At 50.7% G+C, this 20,992-nt stretch overlaps 1 protein-coding gene and 1 long non-coding RNA gene across 17 annotated transcripts in view; one reads left to right on the top strand and one right to left on the bottom strand.

The window, feature by feature from the left end:
* STX3 (syntaxin 3) overlaps nt 1-16,994 on the bottom strand; it is a 34,172-nt gene extending 17,178 nt beyond the window's left edge. For 5 of the 15 annotated variants that reach the window (XR_006282182.1, XR_006282183.1, XR_006282185.1 and 2 more), the window contains exon 1: nt 16,600-16,945. Coding sequence is in view for 5 of the 15 variants with exons in the window: in XM_043516883.1 (XP_043372818.1) it covers nt 16,600-16,629 (30 nt within the window). In the remaining 10 variants the exon portion in view is untranslated. Of the gene's footprint in view, nt 1-14,738; nt 14,805-16,599; nt 16,946-16,976 lie in introns of those variants that run through there. The other 10 variants (XR_006282178.1, XR_006282179.1, XR_005293446.2 and 7 more) reach the window with 6 other exon arrangements.
* Nucleotides 12,431-20,600, top strand: LOC122460722. 2 transcript variants are annotated; one of them, XR_006282189.1, is made up of 3 exons: nt 12,431-12,497; nt 17,112-17,828; nt 19,195-20,600. It is a non-coding gene; the product is annotated as an uncharacterized LOC122460722 (long non-coding RNA). The 2 variants fall into 2 exon arrangements; XR_006282190.1 differs by lacking the exon at nt 12,431-12,497 and adding an exon at nt 14,411-14,534 and having other exon boundaries at nt 17,752-17,828.
* The last annotated feature ends 392 nt before the right edge of the window (nt 20,601-20,992 follow it).

Here is a 20,992-nt window from a genome sequence, read left to right as displayed (position 1 = left end):
GACTAAGCGTTAGCCATCTCAGCCAGGCACCGGGAAGTTAGAGCCAACATGATTTGAGTCTGCTGAGCCACAGAGGAGAGGGTCATCAGCACAATGACAGCACAGCAACCTAAAATGTAGCAGTCCTTCCTAGCAGCCTTCCCAACGTGTGGAGCAAGAGGAACACACATGAGGGAGCCTTCAGTATCACCCTCTGAGATCTCCCCAAGAGGAAGAAACACCCATCCAAACAACTCCACCAATGCTGGCTGAGGTCTGTGGGGGAGGGAAGACCCCTTCGTGGTCAATGGCATCAAGGGAGCACACAGCTCCACAGGGATCAACATGAAACTAGGGAAATACAACCCTAGATGGAGCTACTATAAGGTGGTGCATAAATGGTTGGAAAACCATTCCCGGAGAGTAATTATCAGTGGTTCACAGTCAAGCTGGAAGGGCATATCGAGTGGGGTCCTGCAGGGATAAGTTCTGGGTCTGATGAAAATATTGAACAGAACCAATGATTTAGATAATGTCATAGAGAGTACACTCTATGTGGAGGATACCAAACTAGAAAGGGTTACAAGTGCTCTGGAGGATAGGATTAAAATTCAAAATGATCTGGACAAACTGGAGAAACAATCTGAACTAAACAGGATGAAATTCAATAAGGACAAATGCAAAGTACTCCATTTAGGAAGGATCAGTTGCACACATACAAAATGGGAAATGACTGCCTAGGAAGGAGTACTGCGGAAAGGGATCTGTGGGTCATAGTGGACCATAAGCTAAATATGAGTCAAAGATGTAACCCTATTGCAAAACAAGCAAACATCATTCTGGGATATATTAGCAGGAATATTATAAACAAAACACAAGAAGCAATTCTTTCATTCTACTCCGTACTGATAGTACTCTAATTGAGGCTCTGTGTCTAGTTCTGGGTGCCACGCTTCAGAAAAGTTGAGGACAAATTGGAGAAAGTCCAGAGAAGAGCAATAAAAACATTTAAAGGTCTAGAAAACATGACCTGTGAGGACATAACAGTTTTCAAGTACCTAAAAGGTTGCTTCAAGGAGGAGGGAGAAAAATTGTTCTTGTTAATCTCGTGAGGATAGGACAAGAAGCAATGGGCTTAAATTGCAGCAAGGGAGGTTTAGGTTGGACATTAGGAAAAACTTCCTAACAGTCAAGGTAATTAAGCACTGGAATAAATTGCCTAGGGAGGTTGTAGAATCTCACTCATTGGGGATTTTTAAAAGACAGTTAGAATCCTAGGATTGGAAGGGACCTTGATAGGTCATTTAGTCCAGTCCCCTGCACTCATGGCAAGACTAACTATTATCTAGATCATCCCTGACGGGTTTGTCTAGATAATAGTTAGTCCTGCCATGAGTGCAGGGGACTGGACTAAATGACCTCTCAAGGTCCCTTCCAATCCTACGATTCTATGAACGCCTCACCTCTGGCCATTGTCAAGGAACCAATCAGAGAAATTTGTGCTTGCCTCTGAGCGTCTCTAGGCCAACAAACCAGACCAAGAGGCCACAAAGCAGTCTGAACCTTCCACCCCATCACCATAGCAATTCTAGCACTTCTTCTCAATAGTCCCCTCTCCCCATAAGCCCATAAAAAAAAAAACTTAAGGACCAAGATGGTAAAGGTGTTTTACTAAGCAACAGCCTTGCTACCTGTTTACGGGAATATGGCTCCTTGTCCTCTTCCACAGAGGCACAGATGACCCATCCCATTAATGACCCCCAGTAGTTTTTGCTGCATGTGACAGAGACGGGGCCATCTCACAGGTTATAGGATGCTGCTCTACCACAGCCTCAGGGAGGGAAACTGGCTGGAATTCAACCAAATGCTGCACTTGTCTCCTGATGTGGCTGCGCTACCACAGATCCGTCCATTCTGAGTGTTTCCTTGCACTGGAGGGCAGTTGCTGCTGTTGACCCCGATCCAAGAGGAAGTGGCTCAGATTTACCTGGATGTCAACCATTGACGGGGCCTGGGGTGGACTCAGAGAAGAAAGCTTTCTGAGCCTCCACCACAGCCAGAGCACCGGACTTGAGACTTCACAGTAGGACGACAACTCCCCTCCATGTGTCCCAGGTCATCTGTATAACCCAGGTGACCTGCGAGGATGGCACAAAGAGGGGATCCTTAGCAGCCATCAGTCAAGGATGTCTGACCAGGCCATCCACAGAAGGAGCCACAGTATTAATCCTTAAAAGCTGCAGCAGTAGCAACCTAGCTCTCATCGTTGTAGTATCTGAGCCCTGTACAACCCCCTTGTATCTTCACTTTACAGATGTTCAGGGGGCTGGATGTGCGGTGCAACAAGGAAAGATTGAGAGATGAATATGTACATGTAACATGCACCCACTTTGCTACAGCCTTGGCTAACAGAGGTGGATCTTTTGGCTCAGCCACCCAGAGGTGCATGTGTGAAGATCCAGAGGACCCAGGCTCAATCCCCTCAGCTGATATACCCATCACACACAAGGGTGTGGTGTTACATACAGCTTGACTAGAAGATGTGGAAGGCACGGTGATGGTGGACAGGCTGTAAACATCTGAAGGATGTAAATGCCAGTGAGAGAGAGGAATCATAACTAGATCTAAGGGGATGAAAGCAAGAAAAGGAACATTGGGAATGAATGTCAGAGAGCCTCCCTGATGGGGGGCTCTGAAATTGATTCCCAAGGGGAATGATGGGAGCCCTGACTCTCGGGACATCTAAAATTAGACTGAGCCGAGCGCTAGGAAAGGTTGAGATGGGCCCAGTGGACGCAGCCAGCTAAAATATGGCAGGAAGGGCATTTTCCAGCTGGAATGTCTCTGATTCTAGCAGTTTGTAGTCACTCTTGACCTGGGGCTAGATAGGATCCAGTGACCTAGAAGTAAGAGGCTCCTGCTCTCTCCCACATCCTCGAGCCCCAGAGCTGTGCGCTCCCTGCAGCTGCCAAGAGGTTTCAAACAAACCCTGCTCGGTTGCCGCAGGGGAAGTGTGAGATGCTGGGGCGAGGATGCTGCAGAGGGGGAGGGTTCCCAGCCCAGAGCAGGGGTCTTTGGAGGCTCAGCAGGCAAGGTGCCCGAGAGGGGTGTTCCGTGCACATGGGGAAAGGCTGTTTAGCCATCTGCATTCCTGAGCAGCAGAACTAATCTCACATCTGGTTCCAGACACACACAGCGAAGGTATTAACGGATTGCTGGCAAGGAGAGGGGGGCTGCCTTCTCAGGAGCACGCACAAGCTGTCCCTCACCCATGTACCCCTTCAGGCTTTGCCTGGGGCCCCTCAGCTCAGCTCTTCCTGCTTTAAAGGGACAGCAACTCCCCAAGACAGGCTCCCCATGTGGGCGACCCTCCCACTGGATCTGAAGGAACAGCTGCTCCCCTAAGCCACACACAGAGATTCACCCCACTACCAACTGGTTCTGCCACTTCCCCCATTTAAAGGGCAACTTGGTGCCACCCGCCAACTCCTCCGTACACCCATCACCGCCCCCAGCTCTTGGTTTAAGGGACAGATGACCATCCCCCTCCTTCCCACAGGGCCTGACGAAAGCCAGGACCAGATGGCTGGATTCCCTGTTTAATTGCATTAAACCCTCCCAAGGTGCTCTGCAGAGCCAGAGAAAGAAGGGGGTGGCAGGGGAGCCCTCCAGCCTGACACCATCTTGAGGAGCAGAGAGGAAAGGCAGGGGATAGGCATGAGGGCTAAGAACCCAGCTGCTGATTTGGGGCTGATCCTTGCGCGGAGTCACTCGGAACCAGGGAACAGCCACGTCTCAGACAACTCCCTAACGGAGCAGGGCAAGGAGTCAGGGGCATCTGCAGAGCTGGGGTAGGATTGAGGGAAGAATGACTGGGCTAGCAGGGGCTGCAGGCTAGGATTGAGGGCCACCAGCTGAGCTGTGTGAGGAGCCTGGGGCTGGGATAGCAGGCGGCAGTGGGTTGGGACAGATGGACATTGACTGGGGAGGAGAGGCATTGACAGGTGTGGGGAGCCCAGGGCTGGGATAGCAGGGTAACCAGCACAAAGGGAGCCCAGGGCTGGGATAGCAGTGGGCCATGGGTTGGGGTTGAGGGGCACCAGCAGAGCTGTATATGGGGAGCCCAGGACTGGGATAGCAGCGCCTGCTGCAGGGCAGAAGTGAGGAATGCTGATAAATTCAGACAAGAGACAGCGGTCTGTGTTGCATCTAGTCCTTCCAATACAAAGAGGGAGATAATGTAGGTGAGATAATGTTTTATTGGGCCAACTTCTGTTGATGAGAGAGACACGCTTCCCAGAGCTCTCCAAAAGCTTGTCTCTCTCACCAACAGAAGTTGGCCCAATAAAAGCTATTACCTCAAACACCTTCTCTCTCCAGTATTCTGGGTCCCACCTGGCTGCAACACCACCATTATGTAATACAAAGGGAGACCATTTAAGCAACTGCCTGAAAACAAGAAACATCTGTAGCTGTGAGAGTCCTGCATGCTGCTAAGAAGAGAGGGGGCAGTTTTAACAGGAAATACAGCTGGATCTCCATATCTCCCCAACTCCTTCCTGCAGCTGCTGTTCTAACAGCCATTTTGAGGGGACATCCCTTGCAGAGAAGGATTGGCACCGACCTAAACTGAGTCACCCAAGAGCTTATTGTTGTATCTCCTTGTTAACCCCACTCATCAGGTTACAATTACAGTTAGGCCCTGACCCTAGGGGTTACAGTGGACGAGAAGCTGGATATGAGTCAACAGTGTGCCCTTGTTGCCAAGAAGGCCAATGGCATTTTGGGATGTAGAAGTAGGGGCATTGCCAGCAGATCGAGGGACGTGATCGTTCCCCTCTATTCGACATTGGTGAGGCCTCATCTACAGTACTGTGTCCAGTTTTGGGCCCCACGCTACAAGAAGGATGTGAAAAAACTGGAAAACGTCCAGCGGAGAGCAACAAAAATGATTAGGGGACTGGAACACATGACTTATGAGGAGAAGCTGAGGGAACTGGGATTGTTTAGTCTGCGGAAGAGAAGAATGAGGGGGGATTTGATAGCTGCTTTCAACTACCTGAAAGGGGGTCCAAAGAGGATGGATCTAGACTGTTCTCAGTGGTAGCAGATGACAGAACGAGGAGTAATGGTCTCAAGTTGCAGTGGGGGAGGTTTAGGTTGGATATTAGGAAAAGCTTTTTCACTAGGAGGGTGGTGAAGCACTGGAACACGTTACCTAGGGAGGTGGTGGAATCTCCTTCCTTAGAGGTTTTTAAGGTCAGGCTTGACAAAGCCCTGGCTGGGATGATTTAGTTGGGGATTAGTCCTGCTTTGAGCAGGGAGTTGGACTAGATGACCTCCTGAGGTCCCTTCCAACCCTGATATTCTATGATTCTGTGATCCCCCCCGAAAGGAACCACATAGCTGACCTTAATCTAATGGACTTACTTCTTTAACTTCCCAGCACCCCTGTGAGGTTTGTTCCAGAGGCAGAACTGTAGCAGAGTGCAAATGACTTGCCCAGGGTCTGGGGAAGCAGAGAACTGACTCTGGGTCCCCCAGTTCCCAGCCCATCCTTCCTCTCTTCTTTTAAGCCTGCGCAGAGTCCTAGGTGCAGATCCTTAACGGTATTTAAGCACCTAACTGCCACTGAAATCAATGGGAATTGGGCACCTAAATACCTTTGAGGCTCTAGATCCCCCCCCCACCCCGACATGAGTTCTGCTTTCCTAGATCCTATTGCAGGGCCTGGAGTTTGATTGCTAATGCCTCATGGCCGTGACCATTTTTCTGTTTGTTCTGTAAAGAGCCCAGCAGAGTAATGTGATGGAGGGGATTCTGGGGGAAGCTCCAGTTAAAATCCCATCACCAGCAGAAGGGGAGATTGAGATGACCTCGGTCTCTATGGCATCACTAGATCCTGCCCCATACCTGTGTGTCTCCAGGGCTCACAGAGACACTTGGGGAAAACACATTATTCTGCCTTTGGAACACACCAGATATCACCTTGTGCCAGCTATTTCCAGAACATTTTCTGGAGAAGGATTGCTCCAAAGCCAGTACAAGGACTTCAGACCCTGAGCTATTCACGTGAGACACTCAGGTTTCCCCCCACCCAAGGAACAAAGTAGAAACATTTCCAGAAAAAACAAAAATGTAGCTTCATCCTTCCCTAAGTTTGTGTTGAAATGGGAAAATTCCCCACTCGTTCACTCCTTCCTTCTGTAAGCACACACACCCTGGTATGAGAGTGTCAAAAACTAAGATGTATTTTCCCCTTGTTAATTAAAATACCAGAATCCTCTAGCAATGGTTTCACTAAGCCAATGTTATAAGGTAGGTGAATGTCTTCCCCTAGTGGCTATACCACATATGAGGTTAACACATCCGCAACAAGTGCCAGCCAAGGTACTTATTCCTTCAGCTCTAGTGGTGGAGGTTCATGTTTCTATCCTCAGAGTCCTGGGTTCGATGCCTGCTCTTGGCTCAAAGCAGAGTGGCTTACACCAGCACACTGCTGGGTACCATAAAACCAAAAGAATAATGTTTGGCGCAGGAGGGAAGAATTCAAGAGTAGATTTTAAAACGAAAAAACCCAGTCAAAAGAGATGAGCGAGAAAGACATCTGGAGCCAGTTCCCACCATAGAGGATCGTGAAAACCTCATGAGTGGCATCCAGGATGTATGTTGTCGTCATTAACAGGGAGTGAGAGAAGCTTAGTCATGTGTTACATTGTGAAGGAAAAAAAATTGCAGCCATATGTTGGGAGCTGAGTGGAGGATCCGAGACTGGGCAGAGACCCCAGCATCAAGGACTAGCTCCACCTGCCAGGGAAACCCAGCCGAAGGTTGAACCATTCATTAGCCACTTTGCAGCCGCCCATTGTGGGCACCGTGGAGACCACTGGTGAAGGAAAGGATGGAGCGAGGGGGTTACCCCGAGATCATGAAGTACTAAAACCCAGTTGGTTTCCATGGAAGTTAGGCATCTCAATACCTTTAAGGATCTGGCCCTAAGTTCTCAGTGTCCCACATCAGGACACAGGCACTGGCCTCTGTTCATACACCATCCCCACCACAACAACAGCTACCCACAGCTAGTGTATCACCACCGGTGCTCTACCAAGGTCCACGTTCATCCCAGGGATGAGCTTAGCCCCCAAAGGCTGCCCCAGGAGTACCTGCTCTGGGTTTCTCTCCAGTTATCCAACAGTTGGTGGGTCTCCATGTCTGATCCTGTAGCCATTACAGAGACCCAAGGCCCAACAGGAGGACACATGACTCAAACAGACGCTGTCTTCACAGGTAACCAACAGCACAGACAGACAACTGCTGCCCTCCCACCTTGCCCCACTTCCCTGGCCTGTTTAACATTTTCCTCTCTCCTCAATTTTCTGACCCCTCTAGCCATCGAACCAGCAAGAACCTGACCCCATCTGTTGTAGGCATCACCCAGAAAGTTCTGCTTCCTTCTTAAATCTCCACAGCAGAAGGCAGGAAAGTGTACTACTTGTTACACTGAGGACCTCACTTAGCCAATGGGGAGGGAGGGGAAGGAGCTCGCTCACAACTGTAAGCAAATATCTGTCCCAATATATAGTATTGTCTGAACAGATAGAGAAAGCAAGTAAATGTGCACCACTGTCCTCTAGTGGATGGGATCAGAGCAGCTCATCGGTGTGCCATTGGCCCTATACTGCAGCCAGCTAATGGAGATTTTCCTTACAATCAAGTGACTTTTGGAGTCTGCAGCTCTGGGTTCTAGCCTCCCTTTACTATGGAGTTCCAAGTGTTATGGAAAGGCTATATTAAAATGAGCTACAGATGTATATGCAGATTGCCAACAGAAAGAGCCCACTTTCTTGCACAGAAGGATATGAGGTTACATGTTGAGGTTACAGGGACAAACCATCCCGATGAGTCGAAAGAATAGTAAATATGGCAGGCGACCAGCTTGGCTTAATGGTGAAATCCTAGCGGATCTTAAACATAAAAAAGAAGCTTACAAGAAGTGGAAGGTTGGACATATGACCAGGGAAGAGTATAAAAATATTGCTCGGGCATGTAGGAAAGATATCAGGAGGGCCAAATCGCACCTGGAGCTGCAGCTAGCAAGAGATGTCAAGAGTAACAAGAAGGGTTTCTTCAGGTATGTTGGCAACAAGAAGAAAGCCAAGGAAAGTGTGGGCCCCTTACTGAATGAGGGAGGCAAGCTAGTGACAGAGGATGTGGAAAAAGCTAATGTACTCAATGCTTTTTTTGCCTCTGTTTTCACTAACAAGGTCAGCTCCCAGACTGCTGTGCTGGGCAACACAAAACGGGGAAGAGATGGCCAGCCCTCTGTAGAGATAGAGGTGGTTAGGGACTATTTAGAAAAGCTGGACGTGCACAAGTCCATGGGGCCGGACGAATTGCATCCGAGAGTGCTGAAGGAATTGGCGGCTGTGATTGCAGAGCCCTTGGCCATTATCTTTGAAAACTCGTGGCGAACGGGGGAAGTCCCGGATGACTGGAAAAAGGCTAATGTAGTGCCCATCTTTAAAAAAGGGAAGAAGGAGGATCCTGGGAACTACAGGCCGGTCAGCCTCACCTCAGTCCCTGGAAAAATCATGGAGCAGGTCCTCAAAGAATCAATCCTGAAGCACTTAGAGGAGAGGAAAGTGATCAGGAACAGTCAGCATGGATTCACCAAGGGAAGGTCATGTCTGACTAATCTAATCGCCTTTTATGATGAGATTACTGGTTCTGTGGATGAAGGGAAAGCAGTGGATGTATTGTTTCTTGACTTTAGCAAAGCTTTTGACACGGTCTCCCACAGCATTCTTGTCAGCAAGTTAAGGAAGTATGGGCTGGATGAATGCACTATAAGGTGGGTAGAAAGCTGGCTAGATTGTCGGGCTCAACGGGTAGTGATCAATGGCTCCATGTCTAGTTGGCAGCCGGTGTCAAGTGGAGTGCCCCAGGGGTCGGTCCTGGGGCCCGTTTTGTTCAATATCTTCATAAATGATCTGGAGGATGGTGTGGATTGCACTCTCAGCAAATTTGCGGATGATACTAAACTGGGAGGAGTGGTAGATACGCTGGAGGGGAGGGATAGGATACAGAAGGACCTAGACAAATTGGAGGATTGGGCCAAAAGAAATCTAATGAGGTTCAATAAGGATAAATGCAGGGTCCTGCACTTAGGATGGAAGAATCCAATGCACCGCTACAGACTAGGGACCGAATGGCTCGGCAGCAGTTCTGCGGAAAAGGACCTAGGGGTGACAGTGGACGAGAAGCTGGATATGAGTCAGCAGTGTGCCCTTGTTGCCAAGAAGGCCAATGGCATTTTGGGATGTATAAGTAGGGGCATAGCGAGCAGATCGAGGGACGTGATCGTTCCCCTCTATTCGACACTGGTGAGGCCTCATCTGGAGTACTGTGTCCAGTTTTGGGCCCCACACTACAGGAAGGATGTGGATAAATTGGAAAGAGTACAGCGAAGGGCAACAAAAATGATTAGGGGTCTAGAGCACATGACTTATGAGGAGAGGCTGAGGGAGCTGGGATTGTTTAGTCTGCAGAAGAGAAGAATGAGGGGGGATTTGATAGCTGCTTTCAACTACCTGAAAGGGGGTTTCAAAGAGGATGGCTCTAGACTGTTCTCAATGGTAGCAGATGACAGAACGAGGAGTAATGGTCTCAAGTTGCAATGGGGGAGGTTTAGATTGGATATTAGGAAAAACTTTTTCACTAAGAGGGTGGTGAAACACTGGAATGCGTTACCTAGGGAGGTGGTAGAATCTCCTTCCTTAGAGGTTTTTAAGGTCAGGCTTGACAAAGCCCTGGCTGGGATGATTTAACTGGGACTTGGTCCTGCTTTGAGCAGGGGGTTGGACTAGATGACCTTCTGGGGTCCCTTCCAACCCTGATATTCTATGATTCTATGATATACAGTATTGTTGTGCAAAGATCATTTTCTTAGCCTGTCGCTGACCTTCTCTCTTTGCATCCCTCCTCTGGCTCCCCCTTCTCTATCGCATCAAACATAAGCTGCTTGTCTTCACTTCCAAGGCCCTTCGCGGTCAATCCCCGACCTCTCATTCCTCATTCACTATCAAGCTGTTGATGCTCACCTGCAATTGGCCCCTTGGGCCAGCTTCCACCACCCACATGTTATAATTTCAAACAGGCACCTCTGAGCTTTCTTCCAGACTGCCTCTCGTGCTTGGGAGACACTCCTCGTAAAACATCTCCAGCTCCGCCTCATCATCCCCAGTCAGAGCTCTCTTCAAAACTCTCCTTTGCTGCGATGCCTGTGAAAACCTGACCATGCTCAGATCATTGATATGCACAGACCACTGCCCATTCCCCTGACCAATACTGTCTCATTGTTTTCTTGTACTTCCCTGTCTGTGCCCATCTGTTGTCCTTTATCTCATACAGAGAAGGCAAGTGACCTGGGGCAGGGACTGTCGTTTTGTTCTATATTTCTACAGCACCTAGCACAACAGGTCCTGCTCTATGAGCAGGTCTCCCAAGGACCGTGGTAATACAGATAAATAGTACTAATAGCAGCAGGTTCAATAAAGCTGCTGGGATACACTGCAAGCAGCTTCCCAGTTATGAGGCTCTTCGCTCCAAGTGGCTGCCCAATGCAGCATGGTAACCGATGGCTGGTTTTTTAATAGTGTTTTATTTGTCAAGTGACTTGGATCCATTTGATTCTCCGCTAGCAGCAGAGCTGTTCTCTCGGATATTTGACCAGAGCCCATCTAAACTCTACCCACCCCCAAGAGATCCCTGCCCGTTGCAGAGCTGAGTGCCCACAAAGTGCCCTCAATGTCATGGGCATCAATGTCATCCAAAACAATTAGCCAGGTGGGGTTAAAAGGAAGCTTCCCACAGGATCCTCTGCTGCCAGGAGAATGGCCTAGCATCTCTCCCAGCACCATCCCTCTCGCAGAGTCTGTCCCCCTCCTGCAGGACTGATCCCCTCCAACTGCTGGAATACAATCCAGGAATGGAGTCCTCAAAGTTACATTAGGTTTGGTCGGTGCCACTGTACTGAACGAGCGACTGGCTTAGCGAATTGTTTCTGGCCATAAGCCCAAAGACATCCTGGTAAAATTGTGCTCATCAGGATGTTAATTCTAGAGTGTCAACTCCCTTAGGGCTTCCCTACATGGGAAATACTACAGATAAAATAATCATCAGCCCTAGCTCTTATCCGACACTTTTCAACTGTAAGTCACAAAGCACTTTGCAAAGAGGGCAGGATCATTATCCCCATTTTACAGCTTGGGGATGTGATTTGCCCACAGTCACCCAGCTGGCCAGTGGCCAAACTGGGACTAGAAACCAGGTCTCCTGAGTTGCAGTGCTCTGCTCACTAGGCCGTGCTATCGCACAGTCGCTCCCCATGTGAGCACTCTATTCAGGAACAGAATAGAGGGGAGCTATTCTGCAATAGCTATCATGGTTGATTTCCCCAGAGGGCTGCAGAGTCATTGGAGGAAGATATTTAGGCTATTATTCCTACATTAGCCCAAGGCCGCTGCCAGATTGACCCCTTTGACAGCTGGCACCATGGCACCATAACCTCCAGCCTGGGACATGCTCTGCTCTCCACAGGACCTTTGGGGGCGGGGGCAGTAACACAGCTCTGCTCAAATCTTTACTAGCCTCATCATCTAGGAGGCTGAACTTTGCTCCAGCTAGAGCAGGCCAAGCATAACCAGTGAACCTCCAGCCTGTTCCCTCTGGAGGAGGAAGGCAGCCGAGCAGTTGGTTGGTGATTAAACCAGGCCTTATAGGGCCTGTCTGTGCTCCGATCCAGAGAGAGACTGACCCAAAACCCCTGCTCAGACCCCCAGGGGTTTCCGTGCTTGGAACAGGCCCATCCCCCTGCCAGCACAGTGCCTCTCAGATGGAGCTCAACGCCTCAAGATGGCATCTACCAAGGAGACACATCATGTGGCACAAACAACGGGGGAGCAACTATGGGAAATATGCTAGTTGTCCCACTGCCCTCCCAGGCTACAAAGAGCAGGTCATGAGAATGCTGCGGTGACCAGCCTGCTCCTTGTGCCCCACTGGTCACTCCCTGACAAGGTCCCCATGCCAGTACAGATCTGGGATTGTATCCAAGGGGTGGGGAACTGTCCTGATGTGCCATATCCCACTCAGACCCTGGTAAACTCCCCAGGGCAGGACTGGATCATTTCCCAAGAGGGGACGGCCCTGCTACCCATCTAGATCCCCTCCCTTCACCTGCCCTCCCACTCTCACTTCCGGTTCAGGACTCCAACCCTCCGAGGAATAAAAATAAAATTAATCCCCTTCTCTCTCTCTCTCCCAAGCGTTTTAATCTCCTCTTCCCCTAGCTGATGGTTTTGTAATCCCTGCTAAATCCCTGTCACTCTGCCCCACCCCCTTCTCTCCCAGCCACAAACAGGGACAGCAAATGAATCAACGCTGCCATGTAACCCGATGAAGTGAGCTACACGAAAGCTTATGCTCAAATAAATTTGTTAGCCTCTAAGGTGCCACAAGTACTCCTTTTCTTTTTGCGAATACAGACTAACACTGCTGCTACTCTGAAACCACCTAACCATGTAACCCATGGACCGGCAGAATGAGGAGAGCTCAGAGGACGCCTGTCCCTGCTCCTGTACTGCGGAGATCAACCCCCCAAAGCAGAGAGAGACTCCAGAATAGCTCACCTGTGATGCAGGAGTCAGAGGTTCCAGGCCCCTCTCTCCCTGATTCAGGGCAGGATCTTGAACCCAGGTCTCTTACATCCCTCATGAGTGCCCGAACCACCAGGTTATTGTGGGGACACAGACGCTCTCTGTCTCGTGAGATCTCTTTCATTCCTATGCAGAAGATAAATCTCCAAACCTCTCCCTTTTTTGCAGAAAGGAATTTTTGTTTTCCAGCCAGCCCTGATAGTCACTGGGGTGATGGTGAAAGGGAGAGTTTAACCCCTGGTGTCCTGGAGGGACACATCCAGACCAGGAGAGGCCTTTATTCCCCACAGGGGAAGCCAGGCAAAAAAGTTTAACCCTTTGGGCTCTGGGAGAAGAGATCAATCTGATTGGGAGAGACCTCTCCATTCTGGATAGGCCAAGACTTTTTTGCGGGGAAAGCTGTTAATTTGCCAAGCCTGATGCAATCATTAGGGTGAGCATTTACTCAGGAGATGCTGGTTTCTTTCTGGGGCTCTGTTTTCTGGCACAGCCCGCTATTCCCCAATGAAAAGAGCCATCTTTAGTGATGGTTTGGATCTCCCCCCAGGGTCTCTCATCATGGGTGCAGTTCAAACAAGGCACATGGATTTTCCCACAGGGCCCCAAGGCTGGGGTGACGTTGCCCCTAGGGTGCCCTGGACAGAGGAGGTTGAGTTGTCTCTCATGCTTCCCCCTCAAAGCCCTGCAGATTCCTACCCATCCTTTGCCACTTCCTCACACCCCACAGCAGCCTCCTTTTCCTGAGGAGCTCGAGGAAAGGTGACGATTCTCTTTAGAGAACAACAGCGCTGCTCATTAAGTTTCAGGGAGGGGCGCTACTAAGCACTCACTCTGCCTCCAGCCTCAGGGGCTGAGCTTGCTGCTGCTCCCTCAGGCTCTCACCAGAACAAGAGAACCTACTCCTCTTTTGTAGTAAATGCCAGAAAGTACATGGCCGTTCCACAGCCCACCATCATTAGCCCTATTTCACAGAAGGGGAAACCGAGCATGGGGAGGTGGGGGGAGTGACTCAGCCAAAGTCACGCAACGAGTCAGCAGCAGAGCTCCAGATGTCTAGGCCCATGCTCTGACCCCTCGTCCACACTCCCTCTAAATCCCCACATCCCAGCCTGGTAGAGTGGGATATCACCAGGCCTTCAGGAGAATATGGGCACTGGATGTTGCTGCCCCAGGCGATGGGATCAGAACAGGGATGGTTTGGTCTCCAAATACCTGCTTCCTTAAAGGTGACACACTCCAGGGTGGGAGCTAGACCCACTTCGTACAGCATTATAGATTTCTCTGACACCTCTGACCAAAAACCCCCAGAGGCCCCCTGAAGCAAAGAAGCTGCGGACAGGGTACTACAGCCATGCTGCGCCCACCCGGCTCTGCTTAGCTGCTGCCCATGCGCTACCAGGCAGGGCAGATCCTGCATTACAGCTGGGTTGGGGTAAAACAGGCTGGGGAGAAGGAGGGCATAGGGGGACCGGCTAACCCAGGAGCCTCACAGACACCAGGTCCCCATTTGTTTCGGCCTTTTATTCTCTGCATTCAGCCTTTTGTCTGATACAGCTTTCATTGCCAGGAAGCGCTGGTTAAACATGTGAGAGTCTGACCCCGTGCCAGCAGGCAGCCTTGCCCTGGGCGACCTGCCTGCTGACACCAGTGACACCACCAAGGGAACATACACAGCAATCACAGGTGACCCTACAATAACAAAACAGCGCAAATGAAGCTCTCACGGGTGACCCTACAATCACAAGGCAGCACACGCATGCAGCTCCCTTGGGTGTCCCTACCATCACGAGGCAGCCTGCACAGTCCCTGGGAGTTCGCACAAGATCATATAACAGAAAGGTGGGTGCGTAGCCCTGGGGGGTGGTTGGAAGCAACCCTACAGGAACAACGTAGCACGTGCAGTTCACAAACAACCCTACAATAGCAGGGCATTGTGCACAGCCTCTGGCGCTCACAAGCAATCCCACACACTAAAGACACTAACACCAGAGCCAGTGCTCCCAAGCAACCCTCCTGAGAATAGCCCCAGGCCCTGGTGCTAACCACCCTGTGATCAGCAAGCAAGGTGTCCCTGTGACACAGGGAAAGGAAGCTCAGATAGTCACAGAGCAAAGTGCCAGGGAAATAATGGGTGTGACCCTAAGGGTAATGTTATCGCCAGGTCCTGCTGCGGGTAAGGCTGTTAACGGACAGGCTGAGCAATAGGTGGAAAAAACCGTCCCCAGGAGGAAAAGAAAAGGAGGAAGTTGCCAGCTCGACTCATCCAAATACAAGTGTGGGGGGGATTGAAATGGCCTCCATCCCCCACATCTCTTTAGCCCATCCTCCCCTTCCTCAGCTGACCCTCCTGGGCCCCCCCCCGGATAGAGGAACAAGGGCCCCTGGCCAGCAGGCCCCCTCTTAACCCTGGACCCCCACCACCACCTGCTCTCAGGGAGCAAAAGAACCTCAACCTCAGCATCAACCTGCTCAGCCCTCGGGGACACCTCATGCAGACCCTCTCCTCCTTCCCCTCCCATCCTGGCATCAAACACCTCTTATCCCTGGGGTGGGGGGGCTGCCCCCCAATTTGCAACATACAACCATTGCTCCAGCCCCTCCTCCCCAAACCTCTTTCTCTATGGGGAGAGAGGCAAACAATCACTCCCTAAATGGAGCTTGATTATTCCCCTCGCCCCCAGCTTTACATAGGAGAGACCAGGAAGATGGGGATGCTGATTGTAGAGCTGGAGGGGGGGGGAGAAGATACTAGAGACCAGGGTATTGGGGGGGCTGATTGTGGGGCTAGGGATACTGGAGAGACTAGGGAGATGTGAGGGGGGGAGCTGATTGTGGGGATACTAGGTATCAGAGGGGTAGCCATGTTAGTCTGTATCCACAAAAACAACGAGGAGTCTGGTGGCACCTTAGAGACTAACAGATTTGTTTGGGCATAAGTTTTCATAGGTAAAAAGCCCACTTCTACAGATGCACAGAGAAGTGGGGGTTTTATCTATGAAAACTTATGCCCAAACAAATCTGTTAGTCTCTAAGGTGCCACCAGACTCCTCGTTGTTTTTGTGGAGATACTGGAGAGACCAGGGAGATGGGGGGGGGGAAGGAGGTGCCGGAGAGACTGGAGATGGGGGATATGATTGTGGGGCTGGAGCGGGGGGATACTGGAGAGACCAGGGAGATGGGGGGGGAGAGACCTGGAGAGACCGGAGATGCAGGGGGAGTGATGCTGAGTGTGGAGCTGTGGGGGGGGGGGCTGATTGTGGGGCCAGGCAAGGATACTGGAGAGACAAGGAAGATGGGAGGGGGGATTGTGGAGCTGGGTGGGGGTACTGGAAAGATCAGGGAGTTGGAGGAAGACTGGAGAGACCGGAGATGTGAGGGGGCTGAGTGTGGAGCTGGGGGTGGGGAGATACTGGAGCTACCAGGAAGCTGGGGAGGGGGGGAAGGGAAAGGGAGGAGAGATGGGTTTCAGAGTAGCAGCTGCGTTAGTCTGTATCTGCAAAAAGAAAAGGAGGACTTGTGGCCCCTTAGAGACTAACAGATTTATTTGAGCATAAGCTTTCGTGAGCTACAGCTCACTTCATCGGAGATACGGGGGGGGGGGGGACCGCAAGTGCCAGCGAATGCTCCCTTCCCTTGGCGCTTCCCACTCTCATCATCACCATGGCTTCGGGGGTCCCCCCCCCCCAAGCGCTACAGAAGAGCTCTTAAAAAGAAAAGGAGGACTTGTGGCACCTTAGAGACGACCAAATTTATTAGAGCATAAGCTTTCGTGAGCTACCGCTCACTTCGTCGGATGTTATTCGCATCGCCCTCCTACAGCCCCCCTCCCCCATCAGCCCCAGGGCGCAGGGTTCGAGCCCCGGGCCCCGCCTGGCTCCTCTCAGCCGCCGCCCCAACGACTCACGGCTTTGAGCTGCTCCAGCCGATCCTTCATGGCGCCCCGGCGCCCCGCCGCCCCGCCCAGCAGGTGCAGGCTCCCCGGGCGGCCGGCTTCGCTCCAGGAAGTCCTAGCGCCCACAGAGGCCCGGTTCTCCGCCTTCTCCCCGCCCAGGCTAGAGCGGGGGCGGAAGGCTCGTTAGCCCAGAGGAAAATCAGCCCAGACCCCGTCCCCTCCTCCTTGATTTTTGGCCTCCCAGCCTCTGCGCGCGGCCGCGAGCAGCGGATTCCCGGGCGCTGCTGCGCTGGCCTGGCCCGGCCCCCGCTGCTAATCCTCAATGACATACAGAGGGAGGGGATAGGAAAGAGAGGGGGAGGGGGGAAGACGGGAGCCTCCCACTTTACCTGTGCAAGAATCGGCTGCCCCAAAATCTCTTAAAGAGCCAGGAGAGAGGGTAGGGCGAGCTGGTCTCTCTGCATCCGATGAAGTGAGCTGTAGCTTATGCTCAAATAAATGTGTTAGTCTGTAAGGGGCCACAGGTCCTCCTGTTCTTTTTTCTGGTCTCTCTGGCCAGCAGAAGTTGGGCCAGTCAAAGCTATTACCGTACGTCCCTCGCCCTGTCTCTCTAATGACCTGGGATCCACCCAGCTACAACAATTAAAAAAAGAGAGGGGGGGTTGGACTAGATGACCTCCTGAGGTCTCTTCCAACCCTAATCTTCTATGATTCTATGACACAGTCCGGGCCGACTGGGCCCCCGGCTCAGCCCTGATCAGAACCAAAGAGCTCAGATAAACCTCTCCTGCCGTCTTTTCGGCTTGTCATCGGATGGGAATTTTTAAGAGAGCCAGCTTTTGCAACCAAGCGCTTGAGAAACTGAGGCTGAAACTGACCAGGGATCACCTGGTGCCCCAGGTGCCTTGTCTGCTTTCACAGAGGGAAAGGCCCAGAATAAACACGCCCCTCAGAAAGCTGTTAAAATTCCTTCCGGTTTAATCATTTCAGAGGCCAGTTGCCCAGAGGCAGGAAAGGAAATTGGGATTCCAGGCATGCCAGCGGGAACCCTGCGCCCCCACGGATTCCCTGGGTCTGCCTGCACAGGGCAGGATCAGGACCTTGGCATTTGGGATTGTGTTTGTTGGTTTCCAATTCAAAGTGTATGACTGGATGTCTTTAAAGGTCCAGCTGACAGCCTGATTCTGGGAGGGTCTGATCCCCAGCTCCTATGAAAGCCATAGGATCTCAGCACCTTTCAGGTTTGGATCCTTAGTGGTGAACTGCAGGGAAAAAATAAATTGTGCGTGTGACTTTCTTTACTTTTCTGTAATGTATAAAGAAAGTGGAAAGGAGAAAAAGGGAGGAGGAGAGTAGGGCTAATGTGAAAACTGATTGAGACAGGGAATTATTTTGATTCAAGATGCTTAAGACTGTGTGAGGGACTGCACGGCCCAGCCCAAGGAAGAGGAAGCAAAGATGACTTTAAATAATGTTTGGGCCCCTCTCGGTTCTGGGCCAGTCCGGAGCCAGAATAGCTCCTAGCATAATTTAGGCACTCCATGGTTATGGCAGCCCTGTGACCCAGAGCAGCAATAAAGGTGTGCACTGAGGCTGGGCAGATTGGGCCTGTGGTTAGGGATTAACTGGAGACCCACACTGAAGTCTCTGCTCTGCCACAGACTTCTTGTGTGACCCTGGGCAAGTCATTCAGTCACTCTGTGCCTCACTTTCCCCATCCATTCAATGGGGATAATAGCACTGCCCTGCCTCACAGGGGTGTGTGAGAATCAATACATTAAAGTCCGTGAGGTGTTCAGATACTAGGGTGGTAGGGGCCATATAAGTATATTAGATATGAAATATGCTCCTGCCCTGCCCCGCTTCTGTCCCCAGGGCTTGTAAGAAAGCCTGTGTAGGGCTTGTCCTATGCGATGCCTGCCCGCAGAGAAATTCTTCTTCCTAGGGACTAAGGGGTTTTTACTAGGGGGTTACACATGTTGTTGCTTGTGTCAGCTGAGTTTATTGCACCCCAGGGGCTCCTTGCATCCCCTCACTCTCCCCAACAGCTCCCTGGATGCCACCCTCCCATCCCCCTTTATTGCAGGGATTCCCTGAACATCCCAGTCTCCCCCAGCTAGGGTCTCTGTGTGCCCCCATACCCCCCTCCTCCCACACCAGAATTTCCCATTTTTCCACCATGCTAGTGGCTTTCCATGAACAGTCCAATATTCTCCATGCCCCCATTGTCTGAATGGCAGGGGCTCTGTGTGCTCACTCCCTCCCTCTTCCATTCTATAGTCCCCCTTCTCCCACTCCATGGCAGGGGCTCTGTGTGCTCCTCCATTGCCATCTTTCCCCTCATAGTCCCCATTCCCTTTTTCTCCCAGTCTCCAGCAGTTCTCTGTGCTCCCATTCCCTCCTTTCCCTATACCAGGGTTCCCATTGCAAGGGCTCTCATGTGCACCCCCTTACCCACTTCCTTCCCATGCCAGGAGCTCTGTCTGCTCCCCATTTCCCATCTTACTAAGTCCTTTGACTCTGTAAATTGAGATGGCCTGTGGACAGTCCTCCACAAGTTCAGTTGCCTTGGTAAGTTTGTCAACATTATTAAATCTTTCCATTCAGGAATGCACATTCATGTCCTTCACCAAGACTGCTTCTCAGCTCCCTTTGTTGTCACCAATGGAGTAAAACATGGCTGTGTTCTTGCTGCAACACTATTTGGCATCAGGTTTGCAGTTGTTATAACAGATGCATTCAGAGACATTGATTGTGACATTTATGTACCGTACAGTGTGGATGGAGGTATCTTGAATATGCATTGCCTGCCTGTGAAGACAAAAGTTATGAAGACAATTATTCATGAACTGCTGTTCACCGATGATTGTGCTTTTTTGGCCCAGGAACATTCAGTTGCTCACTGACTGCTTTGCGTTTGCCACAAAATGTTTTGGCTTAACTATCAGCCTAAAGAAGACAGAAGTCATGGTCCAGACTTAACTAGGCCGTACTGCAACTACTCCACTTGTGGCCATCAATGAGGTTGTTGACAAATTTTGCTACCCAGGCAATGTCATTTAACAAGATGCAATGACTGACAACAGCATTACCAAGCACATTGGTGCAGCAGTGATGACTTCAGAAATCTTCATCATTGTTTCTGAAAAAACAGTGTCAAACTGTAAACACAAATGGATGTTAACTGTGTTGTTGTCATCACCACACTTCTCTACTGCTGCGATACGTGGACTACTTATCAACACCATCTAAGATACTTGGACCAATTCCACCTATGATGTCTATGGTGGATAATGGGAATAAAATGGTAAGATTTGGTTCCAAATGTTGTCAGAAGTGTGGTGCTCTACTCTGTTCAATGTTGATAACCGTCAGCTGAATGCATGTGTTCCCTCTACGTGCTGCCCCAGATCTGCAGATCGCTGACACAGCAGACCGCAAGAGAACCCCCAATGACCACAGACTCTGAGAAGCTATGAAGGCACCCGGCCAGGCTTATTGCCAAATGAAACACAGTCTCTAGCTCCCTGGATCAGATGTCTACAGTTCTGCTAGTACATATGTACTCCCTGACAATGGACCGGTTCAGTCAGTGGCGGGATTTACCACTGCCCCCTAGGCCAGACAAAGACATCCACTGAGGGATGCATTCTTATACACAGATACAAACAAGTTACACATCGCTCCTGACGCATAGAGGTGCAACCCCTCTACGTGTTAGGGTGCCGCCTCTCACAAAACAACTCTACCATATTACCTTCCTGCCCCTGTTTTTAGGATAGGTCAGCCTGTTCCTGTTATCTGTGGGGAATGTGCTAGTACCGGAGTGTTCTGGTACCATCGTGGCACGTGTTTCCATAACTAGTGCCCAGTACCTATTAGGTATGTGTATTTTTGCACTATCAGCCCTCTTCTTGCCAGATTCTGTGAGCAGGGCCTGCCTCTGGCTCAGAGCTTAACTTTGCTTTATGTTAGCAAAGTCTTGACCATTACTTTAGTTCAGGCCTTAGGCTTCATACCAGGCCTCTGATGCAAGAGTTTATGTTTCAGGGCCTAATCTTACTACACTAAACATTGAAGTTCTTGAGTGCTGCAACATCACAGTCATTGAAGCTTTTATCGTAAGAGCACGGCTGGGATAGTGTGGTCGCGTGGTCCATATGTCTGCCAGTAGAATACCGGAGGCCTTTTACAGAGAATTGTAGACTGGAACTTGTGTAAGGGGCAGAGCAAGAAAATGTTACAAAGACACTCTCAAGGTCAACCTCCAATCTTGCAATGTTGACCTCAACACTGGGGAGCTCTTAGCTCACGACAAGATCCAATGGTGGCAGTTTTGCCACTTTGAGAGCTCATGGATTGCTGCAATCAAAGAGACACATGTGAGGTGTAAAGCTAAAAGCAA

The sequence above is a fragment of the Dermochelys coriacea genome, chromosome 6, assembly GCF_009764565.3.
Source record: "Dermochelys coriacea isolate rDerCor1 chromosome 6, rDerCor1.pri.v4, whole genome shotgun sequence".
Taxonomy (NCBI): Eukaryota; Metazoa; Chordata; order Testudines; family Dermochelyidae; genus Dermochelys; species Dermochelys coriacea.
The sequence above is the reverse complement of the archived record's forward strand: the minus strand, read 5'-3'. Positions and strand labels throughout refer to the sequence as shown.